This window comes from Stegostoma tigrinum, chromosome 20 (assembly GCF_030684315.1).
Source record: "Stegostoma tigrinum isolate sSteTig4 chromosome 20, sSteTig4.hap1, whole genome shotgun sequence".
Taxonomy (NCBI): domain Eukaryota; kingdom Metazoa; phylum Chordata; class Chondrichthyes; order Orectolobiformes; family Stegostomatidae; genus Stegostoma; species Stegostoma tigrinum.
Genome location: NC_081373.1, coordinates 57,587,204 through 57,614,372, shown reverse-complemented (window position 1 = coordinate 57,614,372; position 27,169 = coordinate 57,587,204). Strand labels below are relative to the sequence as shown.

The window sequence follows — 27,169 nt, the reverse complement described above, 5'->3', positions numbered from 1 at the left end:
TTAAAGATTTTAACCACCTGCCCTGATACCATAGGAGACCAGTAGACATTCAAACCAAGGTCCTTCTGATCCTCTGTGTTGCCATATTTTGCCTAGGAGAAAATTAATAACTTCAGAATGGGCACATAAGTAGTGAATGAAATACTACCTTTGACATGAATATTTTAATTGGAAAAACAAGGTGCTCATTCTTTACTTGGAAGATAAAAATATCAGATATGGCAAAGGAAAAAAGGGATCTCCTGAGTACCAATGTTGTACCAAAGGTTAGCAAGGCAATAAAACTGAAAACTACTAAACCAAAAACCAGGGTATACTTCTCGAGGGATAGAATTTAAAAAATGGAGAGCTTTCTTCAAACGTATGTTGAACCTGGGTTCAACTGCACTTGAAATAATGCTTATAGCTCTGATCACAATCATTGAAAGGATAATGAGTTGCTGAAGAAGGCACAAGGAAGATTTGCAAAGTTGTTGCCTAGGTATATATAATGAAAATGGATTGACAGATTCAGTCCCTCATCCCTTAGTCTGTGGGGGATGACACGCAAAGAAAAATGATTGAGTGGGACATACCAGTTTTTAAATTATGAAAGTATGTGACAGAACAGATACAGAGACAATGTTCCTTCTTGTGCAGAAGAATCCATATAAATATGAGGAGGGAAAAGAGTAGACAGCATTATAGATCTATATGAGGAAAGATGGGATGCGTCTCATGTAATGCTTGTAAATGTCTGGCCCCGGTGCTGCACTTGAGGAAGTGGAATTGAGGGATGGAGTCAATCTGTTCTTAGGAACTGCGTAATCAAGTGGGATATATTGTGTAAATGAAGGGTAGGGTAGCATAGAAATATATTACAAAGACTTTTACAGTATTTACATAGACCAAAGTTGTAATGTACCCCTGTAATACTGATGAAGGCTCATTATACAGTTTTCATTCAGTGTAATGTGCAGTTTTTCAGGAATGCTGAATTACTACCATGAACTCAAATAGATTCTTTATCACTTGCTGTTCTGGAGGATTACTTGTGTTCTCAGTTTCATCTTACGTCATGTTTTCATTGATAACGTAAAACATTGGCCTTGGTAATGCTTATGTTTATTTAACTGTGTAATAATATTCTTACGCTTTTCTTTGAAGTCCAGAATCCACAGGAAGATGGTAGGAAACAAAGTTCAAGGTAGCAGGTAGGTAGGAGGCAAGTAGCATTGCTAATGAGATGGGTTCAGGATGCAGTGGCTCAATAATGCTGAGAGGGTCATTTTTGGATTGAGAGCATAAAGAAGGGATATAAGGATTAGCTGGGGCATTAAAGTGGGAAACCTTTCAGATGCAACTGGAAGGCAGAGATTGGAAAGAGGAGGATTGGTGACTGTGAAAATCCGCAGCAGTCAGTACTTGGACTGCTCTTCATACTTGCATTTAGTTTCTCTTTCAAGCATTTATCTATGTCATTAGTAATTTATAGAACTGAAAACAGAAAGTTAAAGCAAATAAGATAGGGGGCATATGTTGGTGTGGATCAAGAATTGGCTAACAGATAGAGTCAGAATAGTAAAATAAAATATTGCGGATGCTAGAAATCTGAAACAAAAGTTCAGTTTTTATGTTTCAAATCCAATAACCCTTCTTCAGAATGTACACTGGTCTAAAAATATTAGCCGTGCTTTCTCTTCACAGGTGCTGCCAGACTGGCTGAGTTTCTCCAGCAATTTCTGTTTTTGTAGGAATAAATGAGTTGTTTTCCCAACTTGCAGGCCGTGTTGGCAGGGTCCCTCAAGGATTAGCGATTGGACCTTGGCTATTCACAGTAGATATTAATGATCTGGATCAGGGAACCAAATACAACATTTCCACGTTTGCTGACAACACAAAACTGGGCAGTGTGGTGAGGGGGATGCAAGGACGCCTCATGGTGATCTAGACAAATTGAGTGAGTGAGCAAACACATGCCAGGTGCAGCACAATATAGATAAATGTAAAGTTATGTACTTCGCCGTGAAACCAGAAAGAAAAAGTGTTGTTTAAATGGCGATGTATTGGAAAATGTGGATGTACAAATGGACCTGGGTGTCCTATACACCAGCCAATAAAAGTAAACAGGCAGATGCTGCAAATAATTTGGAGGGCAAATGGAATAATAGCTTTTGTTGGATTTGAGTTCCAAAGTATGAATGTCTGCTGCAGTTATACAGGACCATGATGAGACTTTTAAGAAGGGATACACTTGCCATGGAGGGAGTGTAGTAGAGATTCACTCTGCTGATGCTGGGGATGGCGGGACAGTTGGATGAGAAGAAAATGGTTCAACTAGACTTGTATTTACCAGAATTTAGAAGAATGCCAGGCGGATCTGATTGAAATGGATAGGATTCCGTCAGTGCTCCACAGACTTAGATGTAGGCAGAATGTTTTCTCATATAGCAAAGTCTGGAATCAGGGATGGCGTCTCTGGATTCATGTAGACCATTAAGGACTGAGGTGAGGAAAAAAAATTTTTCACTTAAAACGTAGTGAACATGTGGAATTCTCTATCACAAAGAATATGGAGGCCAAGCCACTGAATACATTTAAGATAGAGATAGGTGAAATTTCAGACCTTAAAGGCATCATGAGGAGAAAGTGGGAACATGGCAATGAGATAGAGGATCAGCCATGATCATGTTGAATGGAAGAAAACCTTGAAGGGTTGAATGGCTTACTCTTGTTCCTAGTTTCTGTTACTGTTTGATATGAATATTTTAAAATGATGTACATCAATAAGAGAGGTTATTGCAGGAAGGTGGAAATCTTGAGTTGTAAGAGCCATTGCTTCTATGTGTCCATTTGATAGGCAGAGGTCCTTGGAGAAACCAGCAGGGAACTAAAGGTTCCTCAAATCCTGGGTAATTCAATAAAGGTGTAAGACTTAAACTTATTCCTTTTGTGTGTGTGTGTTATAACTGTCATTTCTATAAATTCTGACAACTGATTATCTTGTGTAGCTGTTAGCATTAGTACTGGCTAATCAGAGTCAACTCGCCAACCAAACACCAACTGTTTGTTGTACAATTGGTTATGATGGTTTGAAATTTGGCATCCTTGTTTGCCCTAATGAGTGCAAAATGAAATGGTTTGGCAGCATGCCTCTCTGCGGCAATTTTCTGTACAAGAGATTTTTAAAATATTATTGAGAGGAGCTACACTTCTATCTATTTATCATGATGAGGGATTGTCTGTGTTGGGCAAAGTGTAACGTTGCTTCTTTTTCCTGATGTTATTGCTCTGTTCACACTCTCTTTCCAACCTAGACAAAGAATCAGTTAGCACATTTCAGTCTGCAAGTCACTGGGAGAAGGCATGTCTGTGTGAAATGCATGATCAGGCTCTTCCTCTTGAAACCCCAATGATGTGTTGTACCTGCTCATTACCCAGCCTTTGCATATTGTTTGATTTTGATTGTGTTGCTCTCAAACCCCGATTCCACCCATAATCCTAACTGGTATGTGGGGTAAAAGCCACCTTCTAACAGTGTAGCACCCTGACTCAGAGTGAGATACTCATTTCATTGTCACTGTTTCCCCTCATGTGACTGGCAATTTCCACATAGAAATCACTGTTGAATAGAACAATACAAAAATCTCTCCTTCCACTTGTAAGAAAGTTTTCGGAGTGTAGACACTGCAAAAATTGTGTCTCAGTCACATTTTCTCGCTTCCACACAGAAGTTTCAGAATAAGTGGACGTGGCAGTGGATTGCAGCTCGATCACCAGACTATAAACAGAACTCTCAGGACACATTGCAGCAGCTGGCGACACATGCTGCTGGTGTCAGCGTTGTTATTAGAGCCATGGAGTAATACAGCATGGAAACAGGCCCTTTGGCCCAAACTGGTCCATGCAGACCATGGTGCCTACTCAGCTAGTTCCAACTACCTGCATTTGGTCTGTACCCCACTAATCCCTGCACATCCATGTACCTGTCCAAATGATTTTTAAATGTTGCTATTGTACCTGCTTCAATCATTTTCTCCAGCAGCCCACTCCATATACGCACCACTCTCTGTGTGAAGAAGTTGCCCCTCGGGCCCTTCTTAAACCTATGCCCTCTAGTTTTCAGTTCCCCATCCCGGGGGGGAAAAAAACAATATACATTCATCCTCTCTGTGCCCCTCATGATTTTATACACCTCAATTAGGTCATCCCTCATTCCCTTACATTCTAGGGAATAAAGTCCTATCCGGGCCAACCTCTCCCTATAACTCAGGCCTGATAGTCTGGGCAACGTCCTCGTAAATTTTCTTTGCACACTTTCCAGTTTAACCGTGTCTTTCCTTTAATAGGATGACCAAAACTGTACAGAGTACTCCAACAACTTGTACAACTGTAACATAACGCCCCAACTCCTATATTCAGTGCCTCGACCAATGAAGACCAGCATGCTAAGTGCCTTCTTCATCACCCTTTCCACCTGTGACACTGCTTTCAACAAACTATGTACTTGTATTCCTAGGTCCCTCTGTTCCACAACGCTCCTCAGGACCTTAACCATTTACTGTTCGTCTGTATACATTTACATTGAGTGTTCTCAACTGTTCGGTTCAGTTTACTGAAGGTGTCTTTATTCTCAACCTTAGGAACAAAACTGGCTCAAGCAAAAAAATTCAATGACCCTGACGATCCCTGTAAGATCATGGTTGCTACTGATGCCATTGGGATGGGTTTGAATCTGTGAGTAAGCCATTCGACTTGTTACTGTTTTCTCTTCTCTGCTGAGGTATTTCACAGATTATGTGCTTGGTTGTTCCCTCCTTGTCTTCAGAGAATCAAAGCCCAATCAGTGCGCCATTCATTATGAGTGAGTCTGTGTAGACTGGGAGACAGTGGCAACTGATCACAGTGGAGTTCAGTAAGGGCCAGGGACTTTACTCATTTAGTTGTATTCATTGTCATCTCCACTAGAGGGTACCTGATATTGTGAAATTGCCTCCCTCCATGGATCACAGGGCAGCTAGGAACAAACTCTAATTGAAGCCCGATTCTACCATCTAATTATCTCTAAGAACAATGTTTCTCTCTTGTTCAGGAGCATAAAACGCATCATTTTCAATTCCCTCGTGAAACCAAGTATCAATGAGAAAGGAGAGAAAGAAATGGACCGGATAACCACATCACAGGCCCTGCAGATTGCTGGCAGGGCTGGCAGATTCCGCTCAGCTTTTAAAGAAGGGGAAGTTACTACGATGAATCAAGATGACCTTCCTGTGCTGCAAGAAATCCTGAGCAGGACTGTCGAACCTATTGAGGTGAGCATACTGAGGAAGCAGGGCAAGGCCCCCCCACTATCACCATCCTGCGGGCTAACATTGACCAGAATATGCAGTGGACTAGGCTTACAACAGCAAGGCAAAGGCTGGGAGTACTTGGTTTGTAACTCACCTCTGTGACTCTCAAACTTGTGTACATCCAGCACAAGCCAGGAGTGTAATGGTATACTCCCATAGTAGACAAGAGCAGCAGAAACATCGGAACACCAGTTGCAGGTTCCTCTCCAAGCCAGACACTAGCCCGTCTTGGAAATATCCTGACAGTGTCCATCACCGTTACTTAACCAGAATCTTGGAATTTCCTCCCTGATAGTACTATCAGTTTACTTGCAACAAAGGGACTGTAACAGTTCAAGAAGGCAGCTCACCACAACCACTTATTTAACAATAGGGATGGGCAATAAATAATGGCCCAACCAGCGAAACCCACATCGCCTAAATTAATTACTTTAAAAAAGGTCAATGATTATTGTAAATAATGAAATTCAGGGAATCCACAATAATATAGATGAACTAGTATCCCACATACAGTTAAAAATTTAGATTTAATTATATGATAGGGACTTGGTTACAAAGTAACAAAGATTGAGAAAATAAAATATTCCAGAGCACGCTATATGTTAAAATCTCAGATTGGCAAAGAAGGAGGGGCTGCCTTGAGAGTTAAAGGCAGTAGCGAGAACACTGTTGGGAGTGGATTATAGGCTTCCTAGTAGCAGCTGTACTGTTGGACAGAGCATTCAATAATAAATTATTTGAGTTTAAAGCAAAGGCAGTGTAATAATTCTTCTAAACTGGGAGATTCAAATTGGCAAGAGGATTTCAAAACTGAGTTTGTTCAACCGTTTCCCAGCAGTTTCTCTGAATATTGCATTGTGGAGTTGACTTGGGATGAACCTTCCTGAAATCTTGTATTGTGTGAAGAGCAATGTCAAAATGAAAGATCAGCAAGGAAAGAGTGAGCATGATACCGTTGAATTCCTCCTTAAGTTTTGCAGTGACATACTCCTATGGATGTGAGTTTGCTTGCTGAGCTGGAAGGTTAGTTTTCAGACATTTCGTCACTATTTTTTATTTGAAAAAATATACTTTATTCATAAGATGTACAAAAATTAAAACATATTTATACACCTACCCAGTCATGCAAGCCGCTCCGGGTTACCCGGGGATACATACACCAACTAAAGGAAAAAACAAAACAAAGAAGAAAGAAAACAAAGCAAAGAAAATACCCCGGTATTTGTCTCCCCGCACAGTCCCCGTTGGCCCCCTGACCAGTTGGGGAAGGCGCCAGCTGGGCCCAGTTACCAGATAGGGCCCTTTTTTCTATTCTGGACAAGGGGTTTCATACCGTGGTTTTTCTCCACCGCACCTTGGCAGCGGCTGCCCCAAGATTTAGCGCGTCCCTCAGCACGTAGTCCTGGACCTTGGAGTGCACCAGTCTGCAACATTCGGTCGGGGTCAGTTCTTTCAGCTGGCAGACCAGCAAGTTGTGGGCAGACCAAAGAGCGTCTTTCACCGCATTGATGGTCCTCCAGGCACAGTTGATGTTGATCTCGGTGTGCGTCCCGGGAAACAGCCCGTAGAGCACGGAGTCCCGCGTCACGGAGCTGCTCGGGACGAACCTCGACAAATACCACTGCCTCCCCCTCCAGACCTCCTGCGCATAGGCGCACTCCAGAAGGAGGTGATCGACAGTCTCGTTCCCCCCGCAGCCACCTCGAGGGCAGCGTGCGGTGGCGCAGAGATTCCGGGCATGCATAAACGATCTCACTGGTAGAGCCCCTCTCTGCCAGCCAAGCAACGTCCTTGTGCTTGTTTGAAAGTTCTGGCGATGAGGCATTCTGCCAAACGACTTTGGCAGTCTGCGTGGGGAACCACACGACGGGATCCACCCTCTCCTTTTCCTGAAGGGTCTCGAGGATGCTACATGCTGACCACTGCCTGACGGCCTTGTGGTCAAAGGTGTTTCCTTTCAAAAATTTCTCCACGAAGGACAGGTGGTACGGAACGGTCCAACTACTCGGAGCGTTCCGCGGTAACGAGGCCAGGCCCATCCTTCGCAACACCGGGGACTGGTAGAACCTCAGTAAGTAGTGACACTTGGTGTTTGCGTACTGAGGATCTACACACAGCTTGATGCAGCCGCACACAAAGGTAGCCGTCAGGGCGAGGGTGGCGTTCGGTATGCCCTTTCCCCCATTTTCCAGGTCTTTGTACATGGTGTCCCTGCGGACCCAGTCCATCCTCGACCCCCAAATGAAGTGGAAGGTGGCCCGGGTGACCGCAGCGGCGCAGGTCCAGGGAATAGGCCAGGCCTGCGCCACATACAACAGTACCGAAAGCCCCTCGCACCTGACAACCAGGTTCTTACCCGCGATGGAGAGGGACCGGAGCGTCCACCTGCCCAGCTTCTGCTTCAGTTTGGTGATACGCTCCTCCCAAGTCTTAGTGCACGCCCCACCTCCACCAAACCAAACACTCAGCACCTTCAGGTAGTCTGTCCTGACGGTGAAGGGGATGAAGGAGCGGTCGTCCCAGTTCCCGAAGAACATACCCCTATTGACTTTGGCACCCAAGGCCAGTTCAAACTGGCCGCAGATGTCCAATAGTCTACTCACCGACCGACGATCGGTGCAGAAGGCGGCGACATTGTCCATGTACAGGGAGGTCTTGACCTGAAGGCCTCCGCTGCCTGGGATAGTCACGCCCTTCAGGCTCACGTCCTTCCTGCTGGATGCGGCGAAGGGCTCCACACAGCACACGAACAAGGCAGGAGTGAGCGGGCAGCCCTGCCTGACTCCAGATCTGACAGGAAAACTGTCCGATTCCCACCCGTTGATCGAGACTGCGCTAACGATGTTGGCGTAGAGCAGCCGGATCCAATTGCGGATGCCCTCCCCAAACCCCAATTTGGAGAGGACGTCCCTCATGTAAGCATGAGATACTCTGTCGAAGGCCTTCTCCTGGTCCAGGCTGACGAGGCAGGTGTCCACCCGCCTGTCCTGTACGTAGGCGATCGTATCCCTGATGAGCGCGAGGCTCTCATCGATCTTCCTGCCTGGCACAGCACAGGTTTGGTCAGGGTGAATCACCGACTCCAGGACAGACCTGACCTGGTTGGCTATGACTTTGGCCAGGATTTTGTAGTCCACGTTCAATAGTGAAATGGGACGCCAATTCTTAATTTCTTCCCTCTCCCCCTTCCTCTTGTAAATGAGGGTGATGATGCCCTTCCTCATGGACTTGCAGATTTCCCCTGCCGTAGCGCACTATCGTACACCTCCAGCAGGTCCTGGCCGACCAGGTCCCACAGAGCGAAATACAGCTCAACCGGTAAGCCGTCGCTCCTGGGAGTCCTATTCCTCTCCAAGGACTTGAGGGCTGTGGTCAGCTCGTCCAGGGATATCGGCCGGTCCAGCCGCTCCCATGTGCCGTCGTCTAAGACCTCCATGATAGACGACAGGAACGACTCGGAGGCCGTGCTGTCCGTGGGCTTCCTGTCGTATAGTCTGGCATAGAAGGATCTGCTGATCCTCAAAATGTTGGGCCGAGACGACGTCACCGAGCCGTCGTCCTCCTTCAGCCGGCTAAGCACAGAGCTCTCTTTGTGCACCTTCTGAAAGAAGAAACGCAAGCACGTCTCGTCCTGCTCCACGGAGCGGACCCTGGACCGGAAGATTATCCTGGAGGCCTCCGCGGCGAAGAGCAAGGCTTGCTGGCCCCTCACCTCGCGGACGTCCTCCGAGACATTGACCCCCATCAACTGCAGAAGGAGCAGGTTCTGCACCCTTTTCTAGAGTCGCGACAGCTTTCCCCGCCTCTCTCTCGCCTTCCGAACACCCTTGAGGACAAAGAACCTCTTGATGTTCTCCTTCACCGTCTCCCACCAGTCACCCGGAGACTCAAAGAGGGGTTTCACAGTTCTCCAACCGGTGTACTCCCTCTTAATCTCCTCGACGTTGTCTGGGGTCAACAGAGTCGTGTTGAGCTTCCACGTCCCCTTGCCGGCTGGCTGGTCGTCCTGTAAGTGACAGTCAGCCAGCAGGAGGCAGTGGTCAGAGAAGAACACCGGCTCGACGCCAGTGGACCTGACCGGGAACGCCCGTGACACAAACAGGAAGTCTATCCTTGAGCGAATAGACCCGTCTGGCCGCAACCAGGTGTACCTCCACTGCGCTCCGTCTGCAGGGGTGCTGAAGACGTCGAGCAGCTTGGTGTCCTTCACCGTGCCCATCAGAAATCTGGACGTGACGTCCAGTTGACTCCCCCCACCCGTTGTCCCCACGCCGGATCTTCCATCTGCATCGATGATGCAGTTGAAGTCTCCGCCCAGGATGACCGGCCTGGACGTAGCCAGCAGGGGTGGAAGCCACTGCAGGACGGCCAACCGCTCACTCCATACCACTGGGGCGTACACGTTGATCAGCGTCAGGGGAGCATTCCTGTAGGTGACATCAGCCACTAGGAGGCGCCCCCCCCCACCACCTCCTGAACTTGAGAGATGGTGAAGTCGCGCCCCTGCAGCAGAATAGCCAGGCCCGAGGAGCGACAGTCGTTACCCCCTGACCAGATCGAAGGCCCACAGGTCCAGGCGCCAGACCATTTCCCGTACCTGCCGAGGTGCAGTATCCCGCACTCCTGCAGAAACAGGAGGTCCGCCTTGATGGTGGTCAGGTAGGCCAACGTGGATACACATCTTGTGGTGGACTTGACACTGCGCACATTAATGCTCGCAACTCGTACCCCCATTGTGGGCAGTGACCGCAGTACCCTCCCCAAGTCCAAGGTCCAGCCCCTCCATCTGTCCCTTCATGCAAATTGCCCGGGCTAACTGCTGGACGCTCTCCGGGCTGAGGAAACTGTCCGTGCTGCCTTCTGGGTGGCATCCCCCCCGTTGGGGATACAGAGGCAGGAGAGTCCGGCTCTGGGTCAGGCTGGGGACGCGCTGTTTCCTCCTTCCCGCCTGGAAGTTCCGGGGGGCCCTCCAGTGCCCCAGCGGCACGTGACTGGGTGTCGGAGGGAGCCTCAGGACGCCTCCCGTCACTTGGAAACGTGGTGCTGCTTTCCTTCTCCCTGGAGATCTTTAACCTCTGCTTCGGGCGGGCCCTCTCCGAATCCCCCTCGTCAGAGGAGCTCTTATAGCCCCCCTGTAGCTGCCTCTCCCGCCTGATGGTTGCGGTTCCTGGGCCCGCCGACGCACCTTCCTCCTCGCTTTCCGGACCGTCGTCCACTCCCCTGGGTCGCCTGTCGCTGCCTCCATCGACTCTGGGTTGTCGGTGGGGAGCGGAGCCTGCAGGGGCGCTTTGCTGGCCTCGGGCCCATCCTGCGGGGCAGGGCCCTCCTGCACGACCTGGCCCTCCTGCACATTAGTGGGGTCCTTGCTGGGCCCTGGTGCCTTCCTCTCCTCCGGGGGGTGCTGGCCCCGCATTGCCCCTGCCGGCGACCTGGGCGTAGGTGGTCCCCCGCTGCGGGCATGCCCTATAGAGGTGGCCCGCTTCCCCGCAAAGGTTGCAGCTTTTCTCTTGTGGGCAATCTTTTGCAAGGTGTCCCTCCTCCCTGCAGTTCCTGCAGATGGTGGCTTTGCAGTCGGCCGCCACGTGACTTGACCTACCACAGGCATGGCAGACTTTAGGTTGCCCTGCATAGGTCAGGTAGCCCTTGCTTCCGCTGATCGCGAAGCTGGACGGTGGGTGTACGACGTTCCCGTCTGCGCCCATCCTCAGCGTCACCTTGACCTGCCTCTTACTGGTCCAGATGCCAAAGGGGTCCATGATGTCAGTTAGGTCCCCTTCCACCTTCACGTACCTTACAAGGAAGGTCAGGACATCAACCGCTGGCACATTTGGGTTGTACATGTGTTCAGTCACCATACGGCTCCTCTGCGCTGGCATCACAAACAGTGGGACAGCGGTCATTACAGAGAGGGGTCCCTCCCCTCCTTTCTCCTTGAAAACCTCCAGGAAGCGCTCGCAAAGCTTGGCACTCCTGAAGGTCACATCGTAAAAACCTCCTCCGGGGAAATCCTGCAGTAAATGTCCGCAGCAGCGAACCCGCAACAGTCCAACAGGACCCACTTCACGAAGAAGGTGCGGTCCACAGGTGCACCTTCATCCACCTTCTTTACGGAAACACGGATGGTGTTCCGGACCCCCTGACCTGGGGCACGAGCACTTGCTGCAGCCATCGTTGCAGGTTGGGTGCTCCCCTGAACCAGCATTAGGCCGAAGCCAGCATTAAGATCCACTGGTTGCAAGGGTGCACAGCCAACCCGACGTCTTCCTTTCACCTCCAAGACAGCACTCTCCTCCTCACGGTCCACAAGAGAGTGGGTCTTTACTTTGCTCCAGATGTGAGCTGCTTCACTGAGCTTGAAGGTTTGCTCCCAGATGTTTTGTCACCAGTCTAGGTAACATCATCAGTGAGCCTCCGATGAAGCGCTGGTGTTATGTCCCGCTTTCTATTTATCTGTTTAGGTTTCCTTGGGTTGGTGATGTCATTGCCTGTGTCATTTCCGGTTCTTTTTCTCAGAGGATGGTAGATTGGCTCCAAATCAATGTGTTTGTTGATGGAGTTCTGGTTGGAATGCCATGCTTCTAGAAATTCTAGAAAGCTAGCCACCAGGATACATGAACATCAACTAGCCACAAAATGACATGACCCACTGTCACTAGTATCCTTACGTACAGATGAAGAGGGACAACACATCCATCCTAGGACAAGCCAAACAGAGACACGCACGAGAATTTCTAGAAGCATGGCATTCCGACCGGAACTCCATCAACAAACACATTGATTTGGAACCAATCTACCATCCTCTGAGAAAAAGAACCGGAAATGACATCATCAATGCAGAAATGACATCACCAACCCAAGGAAACCTAAACAGATAAATAGAAAGCGGGACATAACACCAGCGCTTCATTGGAGGCTCACTGATGATGTTACCTAGAATGGTGACGAAATGTCTGAAAACTAACCTTCTAGCTCAGCGAGCAAACTCACATCCAGAAACTCAACCTGAGCTACAAACGTTCTCAAAACTCGCTAACATACTCCTATCGCAAGCGAGAGTCTTATACCTATGTTATTGAACTTTAGGTTTGAGGGGATTACTGACAGATTGATTGGGTTAATAGGCTAAAAGCTATGGTGGCAAATAAACCATGGGGAATATTTAAGGAATTCAAAGTGTTCAACAAAAATATATTCCATTAAAATACAAAAATTCAGCAAAAACTATCCATGGCTCAGTCGAGACATCAAGGATAGGAAATAGAAGAGTTTTAGAGTGTTGCAAAGAACAGTAGCAAAAAACCAATACTCCACAAAGTTCTTAAATAAGAGAAAATTAGCAAACTAGCCAAAAATATAAAAGCAGGTTGTAAGTGCATTTGTAAGTAAATAAAAGGAAGCCAAAGCAAATGTTCGTCCGTAAGGTACAAAGACAGGAGAAATGATTGTGAGGAGTGAAGAAATAAGAGGCATTAAACAAATACTTTGTATCTGTCTTCAGAGTAGAATGCACAAACTGCATAGTAGAAATAGATGGTAATCTAAGTGTTAAAAAGAATGAGAATACCAAGGAAAATAACATCAGTTGAGAAACTAAAGAGATTAAAATCCAAACAGTCCCCAGGACCTGATATCTTAGGGTTCTAAAAGACCTTGCTGCAAGGATAGTTTGATTCAGGATCAGCTAAATTCGGTCGGAAGCTAACAAATGTAACACGGCTTTTAAAGAAAGGAGACAAAAACAGTTGGAAACTGCAGACAACTTAACCTGATATCTGTCATGGAATCTATTATAAAGGAAGTGTTAGCAATGTACTTTGAACCATGTTTGATGAGAGCAAGTCAACATGCTTTTACAAAAGGGAAGGCTGTTTGACCAATTGAAGTTTTTCAAAGATGTAACTTGTAGGCTGGACAAAGAGCAGTCAGTAGATACAATATGTCTAGATTTCCATGAATCTTGGAATAATCCCCTTGTCTCAGACTGCTCTGGATTTCCATAGGTGCCATGTAAATGATTAATAGACAAGATTATTCCATGTAGTTAGAAGCACTGCCAGCAGTTATGAAGACATGTTGGTTCTTATTGCGAGGGGTCTGGAGTGAGAAATAAAGACGTTTTGCTATAATTGTACAGGGTTTTGATGAGACCACATCTGGAGTACTGCATCTTTGGTCACCACGTTTACTGGAGGCAGTACAGTGAACAATCATGAAATGGGTCCTTCATCAGGTGAGGGCATTGTCCCAAGATGAGAGGCTCAGCAAATTGTGTTTATATTTTCATTATCAGTGGCATGGAGGTAATGTGGGTAAAGGGCATTGAAGTGTTTGATTGCATTGACTGGCATGGTATACTCGAAAGGCTGAATGGTCTCCTGTTCCTATATTTCCTATTTTCTGGAGTTTAGAGGAATTAGAGGTGATCTCATTGATAAAAGATTCTGAAGTGGTTTGACAGGGTCTGCATAAAGATTATTTCTGCTGGTTGAACAGGGACAACATCTCAGGTTAAGGGATTGCTATTGGGACTGAAGTGAGTGAAAATTACTCCACGCAAAGGCATCTGAATATTACACAGAAATCTGGGTAAAATGGCCATATTCTTCCAGTATTCCCTGTACTCTGGCGGTTGGGTTGTTTTTATTTGGAGAGGACGCGTGTGATGATGTGGTGGTGCAGTGGTGGAAGGGTGCCAACAAACTGGAGAACTGCCAACATTATGACCATGGTCAAAAAATGTAAGGATGATACTGGCAAATACAGACCGGTCAATTTAACTTACCTGTAGGGAAACATTTTAAAAAATTATTTCAGATAGAACAGTCATCTTATGGAAAAAGCTGGGTTGATTAAAAAGAGTCAGCTTGAATTTCTAAAGGGGAAATAGTGTTTAACTAACAGGCTGAAATTTTTTGAGGAAGTAACAGAAAGGTTTGATGAGGGTAGTGCTTTTAATATGGTATACATGGATTTCTAGAAGGCATTTGATAGTGTTTCACAACAGACTTGATGAAAATTTCTCGGTCACAGTGTAAAAGGGACAGTGTAAACATGGATACAAAATTGGTTGCATGATAGAAAACAGCATGCAATGGCCAAACAGATATTTTTGTGCTGGAGGAAGGTTTAGTGGAGATCCCCATGGCGTTAGTGTTTCCTAACATGTAATAGATGATCTGGATATTGATGCAGAGGGGACAATTTAAGTTTATTGGACACTAAATGTGAAAGAATTTAAACTGTGGAGAGGATACTGTGGAATTCCAAAAGGACACGGGCAAGTTGGTGGAGTGCGCGGATTGATGGCAGATGAGGCTCAATGTATAGTTCAAGCATCAGGTGATGCACTTGGGTTGGAAGAATATTGAACAATGATGTGAAATAAGGGCTACAGTTCTAAATGGGGTGCAGGAACTTTGGTGTATATGTACACAGGTCATAGACGATGGCAGGTCTCATGAAGAGAACAGTAAATAAAGCATACAATGTTCTTGATTTTATTAATAGGAGCATTGAGTACAAGAGCAAAGTGATATTGAACTCGTACAGGACACTTGTTAGACCTCAGCTGGGGTATTGTCTACAATTGTGGATGGCTCATTATGGGAAGATGTGAAAGCTTTGGAGAGAGTACAGAAGGAATTTACTAGATGCAGGCACAATTGGCTGAATGGCCTTTGAGCCGTAAAAGTTCTTCGATTCTGTGGATGCTCCATCAGTGATCATGTTAAGGTTCAGGTAGGCAGACATTTGATCTCCCAGGGATTCGTTGAAAATGGTGAGCAAGCACGAAAGTCGAGTTGAAGCCCAAGCTCAACCACAATCATATTGAATAGGCTTGGCGTGCTGCTTCTATTTCCTCCTCTTGTTTGGTGCTGCCAATAGACGCAGCGTTGACATGGAGGTGCCGATGTTGGACTTGGTGAACAAATTCAGAAATCCAACGACACCAGGTTATAGTCTAACAGGTTTATTTTGAAATCACAAGCTGCTTCATCAGGTGAAGTGTAGAGACAGCAAGAAGAGTTTTAACAGAAGAGACAGACAGTTCCTGGGGCAACCTGTTTCATTGTCTGAATAACTTCTGTATTCTTTATTAAATTTGGAAGCATAAAAATTGACAGTCTGGATTGCGCGTAGTTACACTTCAGTTTCCATTTACTGACCTCTTACACCCAAACCGGAGACCAAAACGTAACATTTGCAAAGGACTAAAAGCTGTGCAGATACAGGGTGAGAAAAGTACACACATGCACAAATCTTTTTTAAACCGTTTTTTTTTGTGTTTAATGACCGTGATTGATTCAGCTTCCACCTGTCAATCTCTGGGTTATGTGGCAGTGTCACTGTAAGAAGATGGCCTGTTGAAGAATGTGCCTGACATGCAACAAACACATGATTCCAGCCTTGTGTGTGGAGTTTACAAATTCTCCCTGTCTGTGTGGGTTTCCTCCAGATGCTTCAGTTTCCTCCCACTGTCCAAAGACATGCAGGTTAGGTGAATTGGCCATGCTAAATTGCCCAGTGTCCAGGGATGTGCAGGTTAGGTAGATTAGCCATGGAAAATACAGGGTTACAGGAATAGGGTAGCGGGGGTGGGGGGGGGGGGGGGGGGGGGTGGTTCTGGGTGGGTTGCTGTTCAGAGGGTCAGTACAGACTTGATTGGCCAAATGGCTTGCTTCCATTCTACGATCATTCAATAACGCCTACTATTGGAAGGTGGAAGGAGTGTGTTCAAAAGAGTAAGAAGTCAACATTTGAGAAAGGTATTTATTTATTAACCAATTAACCCTTTTTTAAGGCAGCAGGATTGCACCCCACAGCAGACCAGATCGAGATGTTTGCCTACCAGCTGCCAGATGCCACCCTGTCAAACTTAATTGTAAGTTTTTTGCTCAGAGCCACTGCTTATTGTGAAATTTTTTTGTGAAAATAATTTATTGACTAGTCACTTTTCTCCAGATTTAAAGCTAAATCAACATTCCTCTACTTTTTCTGAACCTTTCTTCTGAATGCAGGACATATTTGTGAGCCTCTCACAAGTCGATGGACTATACTTCGTGTGCAATATTGATGATTTCAAGTTTCTGGCTGATATGATTCAGCATATCCCACTGAATCTCCGTGTGCGATATGTCTTCTGCACTGCACCAATCAATAGGAAGCATCCCTTTGTCTGCACCTCCTTTCTAAAGGTATTTTACTCATCCATTAGTCATATTCTAACAAGACTGTTTCTTCCCCCCCCACTCCATACCTTAACCATTACAGTTTGATACAAAGAATGTGGATTTACTTAGCTCATTTTCCGAGTTCAAGATGTCTCAAGATGCTTTATTGCCAGTGGAGTACATGTTGCAAGTGTAGATGATGTTGTAACGTGGCACATGCAATTTGCACACAGCAGCCTTTAATAAATAGCAAAGTGACAGTTGGAAAATTTAGTGATTTGAGGTATAAAGATTAGCTAAATACCAAAAAAAATTCCTCTGCTATCCTTTGATCAGGAGAGTTACAAGTTTTTTTTTCATTCTTGGGAGAAAATAGACTAAACTTCAGTTAAACTTACCATCACAAGATGATATCTCTAATAGTGCAGCACATTTGCGAACTCTGCTGCAGAATTTGAAAACTCTGCCTTCTGAATGAGAAGCGAGAGGTGGGCTATATTTTTCTCGAATAACAATTCACTGAAGTGGAGCCTGTACACTAATTCAATGGCAATACCATTCTTACACTGCATAGAAAGTGTTGGCAGTTGTCCAGTCTTGCAGAAGTCAGATTACTTTTGTTCAAGTACTGTTGTCTTCGGAGTTAATGATCACAGTTAGGCAGTCAACTATTCATTACAATTTTCATTGAGCTTAAGAACCAGTAGTTTAGATATGATGTATTAGTTAGAAAAAGAAAATATACTGCTGTGACAATTGGGAATGATTCACTGATACCAGAGGACAAACAGGACTGGGGTCTGAGGAAGTACTTCCCTCAGTGTTCTTTCTGTCTTTCTGATCTGCCTTCTATTGGTATGGTGAAGACTGCTGTCTTGGAAAACTGCACTCTGCCCTGAGTCTGCTCTATTCGTAGTTCCTGCATTGATTTGACTTAGCCTTGGTGTAGGCACTCCAGCATGGTAGCTGGTTCCTTAACTGATTTGGCCCCTGTGAGGTTATTCCAGTGCAGAATTGGCAACTGGGCGTCCTCCAGTGAGTCCTATCCTCAGTACTCATCTTGTGCTGTCTCACGCTCTCTCTGGGCCCCCTTTGGCCTGCCACCCCCTCTCCCCATCTCTCCCCCCTGCCTCCCCCCTCTGTCCCTCTCCCCGCCTCCCTCTCTCTTCCCCTCCGCCACCCCTCTCTGCCCCTCCCCCCCACTCTAAATTAATACGTACTCTGGAAGGTGTGGTTAATGAGTCGTAGCTCGACTAGATAAGTTCATACAATGAAACAGTTTGAAGGAAAACAACTATTTTGATCATCTAAATAAATATTTTGGACTTTGCTGTGGTCTCCTAAAATAGCTTTGTGATTCCTGATGATCAGGGTTGGTAGCTAATTAATTTAGTGATAGCCACAAAATTTGTTATTGTGGATAACACAATACATCATTGATCTGTTGATTTGACATTTGTAATCTGATTTTTCTTCTTAACTTGGAGTCTGTTTGAATTCTCTAGTTTGCCAGACAGTTCAGCAGGAATGAGCCACTGACATTTGAGTGGTTATGTCGACACATTAACTGGCCATTGATACCACCAAAAAATATCAAAGATCTTGTACACTTGGAGGCTGTGCATGATGTATTGGATCTGTACTTATGGTTAAGGTGAGTTAAGGAGCCTGGATACACTATTTGGGAATGTCTTTCAATTCTGATACTTGGCAAATCTGGTTTTGTCTAGCAAACCCAAAACTGAGATTTTTAAACAGTGTCTTGATTGGTTCTAGTTTCTTTCTATTCCTGCTCTGGATTGGCTCTGATCCCTGGTTCAGATTAAAATATGAATTACAGAAATTTACAGATAGGTCAAACATCTGTAAATCCTATCCCTTCCAACCTAATCCCAATTCCCAGCTCTTGGTCTGTAATATTGTAGTTTAATGTAAAATATCATATCTTTTGAAAACCCAAATATACTACACCTGTCACTTGATGGATCAGATGTTAAATGTTGCTGAAGCGACTCATTGGCAGTTTTTTTGATTTGCATTCATCCAAGTATGTGAATGCCAAATTTCCAACCATCTCAATAATTTATACAACAGGGAAAAGCTGGTTGTTTGTTTGGTAAACCCGGCTCTAGCTGAGGCATTGCTGTGGAGAAAGCAACAGGGAATTATAGACTCCCCAAGTTCCTGGTTAGGGATTCACCATTTTACTTCTGTTTGCAAAGAACAGGTCCCTTGCAAATTACACTTCTAGAGACTATAAATGAGTTCAACAGATTGCCCTATGTTCATGATGGTTTTGGGCTTGCTGTCTTGTAGTCAGATCATTGCAACAATTTCTTTTATGCTTTAACTTCCCCGATGACGTGTCTATCCTTGGCTTTCTCCACTATCAAGAGTGATGCCAAACATAAACTGGAGGAACAACACCTGCTATTTCCTTTGGGAGCTTACAGCCCCATGGCCTGAATATTGACTTCACCAGCTTCAAAACCTCTCCAATCCTAACCTGCCCATCTTCTGACTTGTCTATCCACTCCAACCTTCCCACTGACTAATCGCAATAACCCCCTACCTACCTGCATCCACCTATCTCCATCCCACCTACTGTCCCCCAGTCCTATGCCCCGGACCCCTCATTTACTTCTGGGCACACCCCCCCTCCCCAGTATAACGAAGGGTTTCAGCCCAAAACATTGACTTTCCTGCTACTTAGACGTTGCCTGACCTACTGTTCTTTTCCAGCTTCACATCTATTGACTCTTCTTAAATGAAGATTTACAGATTTCATAAAGTCATTTAACCCCTTAATACTTCCTCTCTCGTTATGTTTATTTAATCTAGTACTGTAGACTTTGTTCATCTATGTTGAACCACTGTTCTGAAAACTGATAAAAATCTTTATAAAGAGTCATTTTAAAGTCTTCCATCCATGATGTGTGATTTATCCTTACAGTCCCTGGCCTGATTGTTAATCTCTTGCTGTTTACGTGGTTACATTTTTAAAAAGCCTTCAGGTTTTCCTTGATTTATGATTTTCTTTTTGTTTGCATTCTTTATGACATCTTTAAATTTTCACATTTTATCCTCTGGATTTATGGAGTATTGGGCCCTCTGCTATAAGCTTTCCTCTTTTCTTTATCCTCTCCTTTGAACTCCTTGACCAGCAGGAGCCCCTGGATTTGTTTGTTGATCCCTTTTACTTTAATTGAACATTAAGGCCACCCCATGAGGATGCTTCCTCATATGGAGCAATCTAGAACAAGAGGTCATAATTTTAGGATAAGGGGGTAATAGATTTAAAACAGGGATGTGCAAACATTACTTCTGTCAAAGGGACATTGAACATAGAACAGTACAGCACAGTACAGGCCCTTCACCCTATGACGTTGCAAACTTCTACCCGAATCCTAAGGTCTGTCCCTACCTTAAAGTCATCCATATGCCTATCTATTAGCTGCTTAAATGTCTCTAATGAGGCTGATTCCACTACCGTCTCCAGCAATGCATTCCACTCCCCGACCACTCTCTGAGTAAAGAACCTACCTCTGACGTCTCCTCTACATCTACCTCTACTCACTTTAAGACTATGCCCCCTCGTAATAACTACTTCCACTCGAGGAAAATGTCTCTGGCTATCCACTATATCTATAATCGCTGATCATTTTGTACACCTCTATCAGGTCACCTCTCATCCTTCATCGTTCTAAAGAGAAAAGCCCTAGCTGTCTCAACCTTTCCTCCATTACAGGCAACATCCTGGTAAATCTCCTGTGCATCTCTTTCAATGCTTCCACATCTTTCCTGTAAGAGGCGATTAGAACTGGACACAATACTCCAGATGTGGCCGAACTAGGCTTTTGTATAGCTGGAGCATAAGTTCACAGCTTTGCACTCAATCCCACTATTAATGAAAGAGAACACACCATACACCTTCTTAACAAGTCTATCCACCTGGGTGGCAGCTTTCAGGGAACTGTGAACACGAACCCCAAGATCCTTATGCTCCTCCACACTGCCAAGAATCTTTCTGTTAACCCTGTATTCTGCTTTCAAGTTTGTCCTTCCAAAATGAATCACCTTACACTTTTCAGGGTTAAACTCAATCTGCCACTTCTCAGCCCGGCTCTGCATCCTATTAATGTCCCTTTGTAACCTAGAACAGTCCTCTACACTATCCACAACTTCACACACCTTCATATCATTCGCAAACCTACTAATTCACCCTTTCACTCCTTCATCTAAATCATTTACAAAAATCACAAGTAGAAGAGGACCAAAACTGGTTCTTGCGGTACACCACTCGTAACTGAGCACCATGTTGAATATTTTCCGTCCACCAGCACCCTTTGTCTTCTAAAGGTCAGCCAATTCTGAATCCAGTCTGCCACATTTCCCCCTAGCCTATACTTCCTTATTTTCTGCATGAGCCTACCATGGGGAACCTTTTCAAAGGCCTTACTTAAATCCACGTACACCATATTCACTGCTCTACCTTCATCCACGTGTTTGGTCACCTCTTCAAAGAATTCATTAAGGCTTGTGAGGCATGATCTAACCTTCTCAAATCCATGCTGACTGTCATGAATCAAACTGTGCCTTTCCAAGTGAACATAAATCCCATCTCGGAGCCCTTTCCAATAATGTGCCCACCTCTGACATAAGACTAACTGGCCTGTAATTTCCGAGGTTATCCCTATTCCCTTTTTTGATCGAGGGAATGACGTTTGCCACTCTCCAGTCTTCCGGCACTACACCCACGGACATTGAGGATGAAAAGATCATCGCCAAAGGCCCCGCAGTCTCTTGGATAGAATCCTTGGATAAATCCCATCAGGCCCGAGGGACTGATCTATCTTCCAGTTCATCAAAATTCCTAGTACATCTTCGTTACTGACATCAACCTCCTCTAGCCTACCATCCTGTTTCATACTATCCTCCTCTACAACTAGGTCCGTCTCAGTTGTGAATACTGAAGAAAAGAATTTATTAAGGACCTGTCCTATCTCTTCAGGCTCCGTACACATATTCCCTTTACGATCCTTGATTGGCTGTACCCTTTCTCTGGTCATTCTCTTATTCTTAACCTATGTGTAAAATGCCTTGTAGTTTTCCTTGATCCTATCTGCCAAGGTTTATTCATGCCCCCTTCTCAATCTCCTAAGCCCTCTCTTCAGCTCCTTTCTGGATAACTTTTATCCCTGTAGAGCCTTTTTCGTTCCTTGTTTCCTAAACCTTGTATAAGCATCCTTCTTTCTCTTAACCAGTTGTTCGACCACTCTTGAGAACTAAGTCTCCCTCACTCGACCGCATCTTCCCTGCCTGCTGGGGACAGACATATCGAGCACGTGCAGTATGCATTCCATAAACAATCTCCACATTTGTATAGTGCTCTTCCCTAACAGCATCTGTTCCCATTTTATGTTACCTAGTTCTTGCCTAATAGAATTGTAATTACCCTTACCCCAATTGTAAACCTTACCCTGCTGTATGGACCTATCCTTTTCCATGACTATTGTAAAAGTAACAGAGTTAAGATTGCTACTGCCAAAATGCACTCCTGCCAGCAGGTCTAACACATGGCCCGGTTCATTGCCAAGCACCAAATCCAAAGTGACCTCACCTTGTGTTGATCTTTATACATACTGTGTCAGGAATCCTTCCTGAATGCACTGGACAAAATCTGCTCCATCTAAACTGTTACAGCTGAAAAGTTTCCAATCAATATTTGGAAAGTTGAAGTCCTCCATGACTACAACCCTGTGACTTCTGTACCTTTCCAGTATCTGCCTCCCAATCTGCTCCTCCACTTCCCTGCAACAGTTAGGGGGTCTGTAAAACACCCCCAACAAAGTGACTGCTCCTTTCTTCTTCTTAACCTCAACCTGGACATACCATTCTCAAACTGTCTTTCAGTAGCTGCTATACTAACCCTCCCCCTTAAGGATCTTGAAGACACGATCTGAGACATCATGGACCCTGGCACCCGGGAGGCAACATACCAGAGGGTTCGCGTCCACAGAACTGCCTGTCTATGCATCTTACTATTGAATCCCCACTGCAATTGCTCTCCTGTCCCCTTCCCTTCTGTGCCACAGGGCCAGGGCCAGGCCCAGTGCTGGAGACCTGACCACTGTGGCCTTCCCCTGGTAGGTCCCCCACCCCACGAACAGTATCCAAAACGGTATACTTATTATTGAGGGAACGGCCACGGGGATCCCTGCATCTCTGCCTATTCAGTTTTCCCTTCCTGACAGTCACCCAGCTGCCTTTTCCCTGTACCTTGGGTGTGACCACCTCCTTATAACTCCTCTTAGCCTCCCAAATGATCCAGAATTCATCCATCTCCAGCTCCAGTTCTTTAACGCGGTTTGTGAGGAACTGGAGTTGGGTGCACTTCTCGCAGGTGAAGTTAGAGGGGATGCCAGCAGTGACCCTTACCTCCTACATCCTGCAAGAGGAGCATGCAACTGCCCTAGCTTTCATTCCCTCTACTCTAGATTTCCAGAATTTTTTTTAAAGCCTTACCTTGCCGACCCAGTCTTTTTTTTGGTGAGAGGAGGAGGACGGATGGGACACACTACACGTGCAGTGTTTCGAGTTTAGCCAATGCCCAAATATATTAGTTCCTTCTTGGCTTGCGTTCACTCTACACACCTGCTGCTCCAAACAAGAAGGCCTCTGCTGCATGAGGTAAGCTTTTATAAGGTCATGAATCTGTGGAACTCACTGTTGCAGAGTGTGGTGGATGCCAAGACATTGAGTAACTTTGAGGAGAGAGATTTTTCGTCAGTAATGGGCTAAAGGGTTATGAAGAGTGGGCCAGAAAGTGGAATCGAGGCCAACATAAGACTATAAGACATAGGAGTAGAAGTAAGGTCCTTCGGTCCATCAAGTCCACTCTGCCATTTGATCACGGCAGACGGGCATTTCACCTCCACTTACCCGCATTCTCCCCATAGCCCCAATTCCTTGTGAGATCAAAAATTTATCAATCTCTGCCTTGAAGACATTTAATGTCCCGGCCTCCGCTGTGCTCCATGGCAATGAATTCCACGGGCCCACCACTCTCTGGCTGAAGAAATGTCTCCTTATTTCCGTTCTGTATTGACCCTCTCTAATTCTAAGGCTGTACCCATGGGTCTTAGTCTCCCCGCCTAACGAAACAACTTCCCAGCGTCAACCCATTCCAAGCTGTGCATTATCTTGAAAGTTTCTATTAGATCTCCCCTCAATCTTCTAAACTTTAATGAATACAATCCCAGGATCTTCAGCCGCTCATCATATGTTAGGCCTGCCATTCCAGGGATTATCTGTGTAGATCTCCGCTGGACACGCTCCAGTGTCAGTATGTCCTTCTTGAGGTGATATAAGATGAGCCATGGTTGTATTAAATAGCAGAGGAGGCTCAAGGGCCTTAATTGTCTGCTCTTGCTCCTAGTTGCTATGTGAACACTCTCTAACTCTTCCTTGAATGCCTCCTACTGACCTGGTATTGATAAACTTACAAGAACCTGTCTCTAGTTGACAGCTAAATCACATCTCAGCTGAGGAAAATTAGCTTTTGTCCAGCTGAGTTATGCATTTTCTATAGCTATGCTGTAAGTCAAACCAAATTGTAACCAGTTCCACAAAAGTGCTTCCCGAATTAATATCCATTTCCTTGTTGCCCAGCTACTTTTCTCTAAAACTAAATCCAGACCCTTTTGTTGATGACATTACGTATTGGCTAAAATGTGTTCTCATGAACAAAGAATTCACATCCCTCCATAATATTCATACTAATGCTACCCCTGTTAATATTAATGTAGTCCATTTGTTGCATTTAAGAGATTTGCATCTACATTTGCCCTTCTTTTTTCCCTTTGACTGTTTGGCAGTCCAAAGTGCACTTTCAGTCTTGTGTATTCCATTCTTGGTTCTTCAGTTCAACCTGGTGACTCATGATGACACTTATGCCATTATCATTCCCCCCTCTCAAGTGTAATTATTTTCCTTCTTGATCTACAATTGGTACTAACCTTTGTTCCCTCTCATCTGTCTCAGTTACCGGTTCATGGACATGTTCCCAGATGTGAGTCTTGTGCGAGAGATCCAGATCGAGCTGGACAGCATCATACAGATTGGAGTAAAGAATATCACTCGTCTGATCCGTGCTTCGGATTCCATCTCCACGACAACTGCTGCAGGAGCTGAAGACGCTTCTGCCCATGGAGGAACGTGGACAAATGAGAGGATAAACATGGAGGAAGTGAATTCCAAGGATCAGGTCTACATTGGATCTAGACGGATTCGAGGGTCTAAAACTTTAGGCTACAGAACAGAGGCTTGTAAAGCAGAGATACCTGGGAAAGCTGGTGACTCTCTGAGTGCCAGGCTGGTTCAGCAAGGACATCTGACAGCTGAATTATTGCAGCAACTTCAGGAGGAGTGGGCAGCCAGCCATGGTCTCCAAACACCCAGAAGTGCCATGACCCAAGAGCCAAGTAAAATCACATCCAAAGGATTGAGGAAGAAAAAGAAATAAATTCAGCATATTTATTCTACTCTGAAAATATTCTCTCCAGTTTAAACAATAAAGAAGTGATTGGACTAGGTACAAAACACCAGGTTTTTCCAGTTTGTTTAATATCTTTGACTGCCAACTGCACAGAAATCAAAGTCAAGATTTTCCATTCAGGCACTTCCCCGATCGTCTTGAAGTTGGAATCATGGTGTCAGAAGCCGTACTGTAACTCTCAGTAGTTCATACAAGTATGTGAGATCCTATCAACCCATATGGGTTAAAGCATCTAGTATTTGTATAATGCTTTGAGTTAAGGGGACAAGATTTAAAAGAGAAGGGAGAGATTTGAGGATGGCATTCCAAAGCTTAAGGCCTTGACAGCAGAAGACAGGGCCATCAGTAGCGAGGAGCTTGGGGAATCAGCAAACTTTTAGAGAATTTTGTATGATGAGAAAATACTGTTCTTGTATTTCAACAAAAAAAGTCAAGGAGAGGGAGCAAGTCACATGAGACATGATATTTCTTGGCTCAGATAGTCGTGAGTCTTTGAAATCCTCTATCTTAGAGGATGTGAAAGCTCAGCTATTGAATGCGTTCAAGACAGAAATTCACAGATTTAGAACTTTGAAACAAGAAGGGGATGGTACTGTTTGTAGACCCCCAAATAGTGAGTGGGTTCTAACTGAATTCAAAAAGCAGGAGCACATTTTGGGATCATGGATAAGCAGGTGAAATCTGTTGCTTGCACTTGTCCAATTTTGGAATTGTCATTGGGGTTAGTGGTGTGGGAGCGCCAAAGTTCCTATTAAAAAAATACTGAACCTGAGGATTAGGAGCCTAAGGGGAGAAAAATAGAGAGAGTGAATTGAGAAGGAATATTAAAGTGGACTGTAAAAGTTACTTTGTGTAAAAAGAAAAGGATCAGTACAGATAAACATAGGTCCTTATGGTCTAAAGAGAAGAATAGATAGTGGAAAGCCATGAAACCATAGAGCACTTAAACAAGTACTTTAGCTCTGCCTTCATAGAAGAAGTCACAAATAAGTTTGCAGAAATGCTAAGGAAGCAAGGGTCTATTAGCAAGGAGGAGTTGAAGTTAATGTTCAAAGAAAGAACTGCTGGAGAAATTAATGGAACTGAGATCTATAAATCCCTGGTGCCTGATAAGTCACATCCTTGGGTGCTAAAGGAGATGACCATGGTATGCACTGGTTGATGTTGATGATGGAATTAAATGTAACATTTCTAAGTTTGCTGACAACACAACAATTGATGTTTGAATGATGATAAGAATGCAAGGTGGCGTTAAGGCAATTTGAGTGGGCAGGTGCATCATAAAGTTTTCATATAGTATGAAGTTATCATTGAGTCGAATAACATTGAACATTGTGCAATTATGAACGAACATTCTGTTGTCCGTCTTCCCATCTGAAATCCACATTGATCATCTCTGATGTAACGTTTCCACTCTGTCTTTGGAATATTTCTAAACAGCGTGGCCAATCAGATCAGTTGTGTAAAAACAAGTACATTGGCATGCCTTTATCTTCTTTCTTAAGGTGACCATTATTGTTCTCTGTGGTAATTCTCCTGTTCAGTAAATATCTTTGTATTCCTTAAACATTGTAAAGTTTGTTCCCATATTTTTAATTATCTAAAGATATTTCATTTATCCAGCTACTTTTTTAGGTTTTAATCTCATTTCTTTCTGTCCTTGCCTCACTTTAGTATCTCTGGTACAGATTAATTCGTGTAAACATTGTAAAGTTTGTTCCCATATTTTTAATTATCTAAAGATATTTCATTTATCCAGCTACTTTTTTAGGTTTTAATCTTATTTCTTTCTGTCCTTGCCTCACTTTAGTATCTCTGGTACAGATTAATTCGTGTTAACACTCTGTTTCAGATTTTCCATTTTTGTAGGTAGTTCTTCAATATGCTTCTTGGATCTTATTTCACCAGTTTATCATTAAACATCTTTCTTTCTTTATGTTGTTGTTGTTTTCAGTCCTTTAAGCTAAGTGTGCCACCTTTGCTTTTGCATATTCAATGTTTACACTTCCTAGTCAATCCAATTCTTTAAGCATATTGTATTGTTAGTTTCATTGTCTTGTGCCTTTACATTTCTCTCGGGTCTTTGCTTGTCATTTTTCAGTATTGATATT

At 44.6% G+C, this 27,169-nt stretch overlaps 1 protein-coding gene across 1 annotated transcript in view; it reads left to right on the top strand.

The window, feature by feature from the left end:
* supv3l1 (SUV3-like helicase) overlaps nucleotides 1-26,625 on the top strand; it is a 59,935-nt gene extending 33,310 nt beyond the window's left edge. The window contains exons 10-15 of the mRNA XM_048551226.2: nucleotides 4,623-4,716; nucleotides 5,072-5,291; nucleotides 16,132-16,212; nucleotides 16,349-16,525; nucleotides 18,007-18,155; nucleotides 24,545-26,625. Of these exons, the coding sequence (XP_048407183.2) occupies nucleotides 4,623-4,716; nucleotides 5,072-5,291; nucleotides 16,132-16,212; nucleotides 16,349-16,525; nucleotides 18,007-18,155; nucleotides 24,545-25,025 (1,202 nt within the window). The 3' untranslated portion in view covers nucleotides 25,026-26,625. The remainder of the gene's footprint in view (nucleotides 1-4,622; nucleotides 4,717-5,071; nucleotides 5,292-16,131; nucleotides 16,213-16,348; nucleotides 16,526-18,006; nucleotides 18,156-24,544) is intronic.
* The last annotated feature ends 544 nt before the right edge of the window (nucleotides 26,626-27,169 follow it).